Below are 6000 nucleotides of genomic sequence, written 5' to 3'. Positions count from 1 at the left end.
ACCCCCCCCCCCCCCCTACCATTTTCTTGGGTTTGGGCACCTGCCTGGCTGCTCCCTCAGTGCTCTCTGCACAGCTCTCGGGCTCTGTCACAGCACATAATATGTGACCTTGGGTGATCATGGGTTCCCAGATGAGTAAAATAGCTACTTCATCTGACATGTGACTGTTTTAAAAGTTGTGGGAAAGATTGGCTATATTGTTTTCAAATTATATAAATGCTAGCTATAGGCCGCTGGCTGTCTGACTGTACACGCAATGATTGGCTATAAACTCACATATTAGAGGCAGTGCCCTGACAGTACTGTTTTATCTGTCAGAAGTTGAACCTCCCCACTGAGTCCCGGCCAGCCCCAGCCACAAGTGCACTTCAAGTTTGGTCACAAGAGGGAGCACTGCACTCAAAAAAGGCGCAAGGCGCAAATTCAGTTTTGGAAGAGCATGGAGCGTCTTTTTTTCCTTTAAAAAAAGAAAAGAAAATCACTGCAATTAGTCGTTACTGTGTTGCGAGAGCGATTGAGAGTATTTCCTCAAATGTGCCAGGAGTCTGTCTTGAGAACATCACATGGTTGCGCACTTTATGCACGTTGCACAATATCTAGAGTCAGACCTTGAGACACCCATATCTATGGACTATATCTGTCTACTACAGCTTTATTGACGAAAACGGTACGGAGTGATCTGTCAGGAGACTCAGGACGAGAAGCAAACTGTTTGGAAAAACAAATTAAAACAAAATCTAGCGTAATTAAATCAAAAGCTTGCGTGTGGTGTTACAAATGTACAAATAACCCAATATGGACATTAGGCCTACTGTGGTAAAAAACTAAAAATAGTGAGGTGTCTTTTCTTTTCTGAAGAACAAAAAACCAGCGTGCAGCAAAGGTAGGAAAAAAACCGGGTCAGGTACAGATTAAGTGAGTTTAAAGCAGACGTCTTTATTTGCATTCAAAAGAGCAATCCACCGTCAAGACAAAGGCACAAAGGGGGAAAAAAACGTCCTCTGGGAACTCTGGATTAAAAACACACAGCAACTCGTTTAGCCAAAAGTGAGCAACCGGATCCAGCAGAACCTCGATCAACCCACAAACCTGTCCTTATATTTGTAACTAGGCCCCTCCTCTCTCGGACATACGGAGCTCTTTCCGGTTGGAGAGAGGCGGGACCTAGGACAAAGGAACCTGATCCTGTTTTAACTGGAGTCCTAATTTTTAGACGATAAACAGATAATGAATACATAGTTTAAAACTTAACAAGACTTAAATGTAAACTGTGAACAGACTCTTATGAACATGGTTAATTATACGACAATAGCCAAAATAAATACAATTTAAATAAAATCACAAATAGCCTACAACGATACTACTAGGCAGACGGGCTGTAAATAAAATCATAAAAAGATAGCCTTCATAGTGCATACTAGGCAAGCTGCAGCTTAATTATAGACCAAATGGGTTACTGTTGTAAAACTTAAAAGAGCAACAGCCCACCACGAGTGTGTAGGACAGGCTTGGGCTGGGCTTGGGCATGCATTGATAGAGGCCAACATTCAATTTGTATTTTCGTTTGCTTCCTTTACACTGTACGGAAAGTTTAATGTATAATAAAAGTTGAATTGAAAGAATCTAAATGATGGTTGCGTGTTTAAATGCAATGTGTTAAATAACAAATGTCACCGTGATAGGTCTGCAAATGTGCCCTGGACTACTGGAAAAGAATATCAGTCATTGTAAAAAATAAAAAAAATAATCGAATACAAATAAAATAAAGGGGCTCGTTCAGTATTTTTCAGTGACGTTCCGAATGCTGGTTGGGTCAGTTTTAGAATTATACTAATGGGCGGGGCTCTTTTTAGTGAGTATGTGACGTCAGCTCCCAGGTTCCAGTCAGAGAGTGAAACAAACATGGCGACAGGCTGGAGTGGGCAGAGGTTCACGCTAACTTTATTGCTTTTTTCATGTTTTTTCGCGAGTGGACAGTTCAACACCGGGGCCACGGACTTGTGTAGCGGTAGCCGGATACTCGGCATGCGGCTTGAAAAAAGCGACAAGGCGGCGACGACCACTGAAGACGGGGTGATCCAGGTAACGGAGGATAGCAACATCCTCCTCAGGTTCTACGGGCTGCAGATCTTTCCAAACACCTCGACTCTCATCAAGTTCACGGAGCAGGACGCAAGCGACGATGATGAGGATGAGGGCCACGGGGGCGCGGGCGGCACCAGTGTCCCTCTCAACAGGAGCTGCTCCGTGGAGGACACCAAAGGCATAGTCGTCCGGGGCGGCATGAACATCAGCAACCAGGGCACCTCGGGGTTGCTGAGTCTGAAAATCAAGGCGCTCCGCAAGAGCGAGGTGGAGAAGTTGTACAGCCTGTGCATCAAAGACAGCCGAGGCGAGTGGTACCTGCTGGGGGAGGACGATGGGTGGCTGCGGGTGGCGGAGGAGAAGAAGTCCATGTTGCCTCTGTGGCTGCAGATCATCATCATCGCTTGCCTTTTGGTCCTCTCGGGCATGTTCAGTGGACTCAACCTGGGACTCATGGCACTGGACCCCATGGAGCTCCGCATAGTGCAAAGTTGTGGCACGGACAAGGAGAAAAAGTACGCCCGCAAGATCGAGCCCATCCGGAGGAAAGGCAACTACCTGCTGTGTTCCCTGCTCCTCGGCAACGTCCTGGTGAACACCACCCTCACCATCCTCCTGGACGACCTGATCGGCTCGGGCATCGGTGCCGTGGTCGCCTCCACCGTCGGCATCGTCATATTTGGCGAGATTGTTCCCCAGGCGCTTTGCTCACGCCACGGCCTGGCGGTGGGAGCAAACACCATCACGGTGACAAAGTTATTCATGCTTCTGACTTTCCCCCTGTCGTGGCCCATAAGCAAGCTGCTCGACTGCATCCTGGGACAGGAGATCGGCACGGTGTACAACCGGGAGAAGCTGGTGGAGATGCTCAGAGTCACGGAGCCTTACAATGACCTGGTCAAAGAGGAACTCAACATGATCCAGGGAGCCCTGGAGCTCAGGACCAAGACTGTGGAAGATGTGATGACGCCGATCGCCAACTGCTTCATGATCCACAGCGACGGCGTGTTGGACTTCAACACCATGTCGGAGATCATGGAGAGCGGCTACACGAGGATCCCGGTGTTCGAGGACGAGCGCTCCAACATCGTGGATATCCTGTACGTGAAAGACTTGGCTTTCGTCGACCCGGACGACTGTACGACCCTGAAGACTATCACCAAGTTCTACAACCATCCTGTCCACTTCGTGTTTCACGACACCAAGCTGGACTCCATGCTTGAGGAGTTCAAGAAAGGTTTGTTTGTTATTTGGGGGGTCTTATTGTGTGAGCTGAGACAGTTCAGAGCTTGTTATGGAGTTAATTTTCTCTTTTCATTCAGAGTCAGACAGCATGTGAGTATTTGAGCCTGTAGCAGGATCATCTCTTTATTATTATTCTCCCAGAGTCCCAGTGGTGTGTGTGTGTATATGTGTGTGCGTGCGTGCGTGTGTGTCACTGCTTTAGTTGAAGTACAATCAACTGCATGGGTCTGCATCTGTGATGAAATGATGACTTTAAGGAGTAGTATACACAGAAATACAATTTGTTTCATTGTCTATTCACTCTCATGTCAACTGAAACTGAGGTGAAGTTTATTTTATGCTGCACAACTTCTAGCAGCCTTCCTCAACACAACTGAAGTTAATGGTGAACGGTCCTTAGAGTTCCAAAAAATGGCAAAAAAAATCTTGTGCTTGTGCAGCATTTTCCAAGTCTGCCGTGTCCAGTTTATGATTATTTGTTTACTTGAGTTGTTTGGAAAAGGCTATGAAGTTGTGATGGTATAACAGACTGGTATGTAGTCGCTGGAACTGGCATGTGGGGGAGACTAGTACCTAGTGAGGTGAACTGTTTTTTTTACTTTGCCTGCTTTCACTTTCATTTCACCGTCTTTCTTTCATTCATTCACATACACAAAGTACATTCTCTTTCATACTCGAGCATATATCACTTTTACTAATGGGCTGTCATCAAGAAGTCTATTTCCTCCTGCTATCCCTCATGAGTCATGAGTCATGACTAACTAATCACTTATCCACTTGAACCCCCTATATACTTTGTTGTCCCACGACCCTCAGGGGTCTATTTTTGCCTCTCCTTTTCCCCCTTTACACCAGATATCTTCGCCAAAAATAGGTGATCTACAATGCAGATTCAAATCCAAACACCTTCCCAGCTCCCAACCCTCACCCTTCGCAGCTTCCAGTCCTCAGATATGTACACAGTACAGTACACACACACACATTTCACGTGCACACCGTGCACATCTCCCGCAGGGGTTTATTTTTCCTCTGGGTATTTTGCCTGAAGGTCACAGACATGTAGACAAAACACACGCAGACACACAGACACACTGAGTATTGTGTTATTGCCTTTCTGCCTCCACAACATTGTTAGTATTCCCGGTACTGTGAGATCCGTAGACGTTCATTATTACAGCCTGGGCTGAATTTAATTGAGCCTGTTCCCAATTCAATAAATAAGGCTACATGAGATTAGCCATTTGCTTCATTTAGGGGGTGTGTGTGTGTGTGTGTGTGTGTGTGTGTGTGTGTGTGTGTGTGTGTGTGTGTGTGTGTGAGAGATATTATGTTTATATTGGCTTTGCCTCAATTGGAACGGACAGTTGGCTCCAGTGGCCCCAGTGCAGTGTGAGATTTGGCTGTGGTAATGCTCTACAGTTCATCTTAGCACCCCACTTTGGCCAAGGTGTTGCAAGAGACGTTGGCAACAAGTCACAGAGCAAAATGACACAGACGCGCACACAGAGAGAGAGCGTTAGATGAATGAGAGCATGGCGAGGTGAGATGTTGATCTTGGAGTGCACTCTGTTGGTCATACTGTACACTTGAGTAGAGTGCTCTCCTGTTAGAGAGTCCTAAGTATATCACATTATGGTTAGCTAGGTGGACCTGCAGTACTCACGTGCACGCACACACGCACCAGCTAACTGCCAGTTTACTGACTGACTCGGGCTCCAAGCTTCCAGTCCAGTCTGCAAACTCATAATGGCGAATAACATTTACTACATGGGAACATGCCGTACGTGATTGACCGGCCCCACAGTGTGTTCACCTCTCCGCTGACCTCGCCCCCCACAGACTCTGAGAGTTCCATTCTCTAGCACCTTGGCATCGGTCGTCATGGTGATGGTATCCAACTGTGCCACAGGTCACATTGTCTTGCTCTCTCTCGCAATCTACCTGTCACCACTCCTCCCCATTTCAGCCTTTATAGTGTAGTGTTTGTTGTGTTGGATGCAGGTGCCAGGGTTCACCACCACCTGTTGCATCGAATCACATTTTGGAGAGTTGGTGTGTTAGGCCTGCCCATTGCATAGGATACACGGACCATAATTATGGTGGTGGTCATTTTGTTCTTACATCATACCCTGACAGGGTGGGGTCTTCCTGGCACAAAATGTTTTGTGCCAGGAAGACCCCCCAGAAGATTCAACATTTTTCATAGCTAAAATCTGAAGTGACAAATGCTTTCCCAGTTTTAAATGGCTTATGAGCAAAACTGCAGTATTCCTCAGTATTGCCTCAACCCGTCGTGTTCTCGCATTATGAGTAGCATAATAGCATTGTGTGTGTCTGTTCTAGCAAAAATATTCAGTTGTCTCATCAACTGTCTATGTAATCTTTGAGCAGAGGATATGTCAAATGATTCAGCATTAACTGTCTCCATGCCACATGATGCCTTATGACGGTCTGGCTTATTAGCCAGGCTATTATGACGCCTCCCCCTTATGATATTAGAAACCAGAAGAGACCCAAAGCCTTGGGAATGGGATCTGTATTTCAGAAGGTGGCATGTCCATTTCATGTTCCATCTCATTTCTCCTTAGCTTTGTTAAAATGTCTCTGGAGCACACGTGTCATATGTGTTTCCAGGTAAGCATGGACTCGGAGCCAGTCACCATGATTCAT

The 6000-nt window shown here is 46.4% G+C and overlaps 1 protein-coding gene across 1 annotated transcript in view; it reads left to right on the top strand.

Moving 5' to 3' along the window:
- The first annotated feature begins 1869 nt into the window (after positions 1-1869).
- LOC310872334 (metal transporter CNNM4) overlaps positions 1870-6000 on the top strand; it is a 35065-nt gene continuing 30934 nt past the window's right edge. Inside the window, exon 1 of the mRNA XM_083784113.1 lies at positions 1870-3322. Within this exon, the coding sequence (XP_083640239.1) occupies positions 1903-3322 (1420 nt within the window). The 5' untranslated portion in view covers positions 1870-1902. The remainder of the gene's footprint in view (positions 3323-6000) is intronic.

Source organism: Protomyctophum parallelum (assembly GCF_964188405.1).
Source record: "Protomyctophum parallelum genome assembly, chromosome: 15".
NCBI lineage: Eukaryota > Metazoa > Chordata > Actinopteri > Myctophiformes > Myctophidae > Protomyctophum > Protomyctophum parallelum.
The sequence above is the reverse complement of the archived record's forward strand: the minus strand, read 5'-3'. Positions and strand labels throughout refer to the sequence as shown.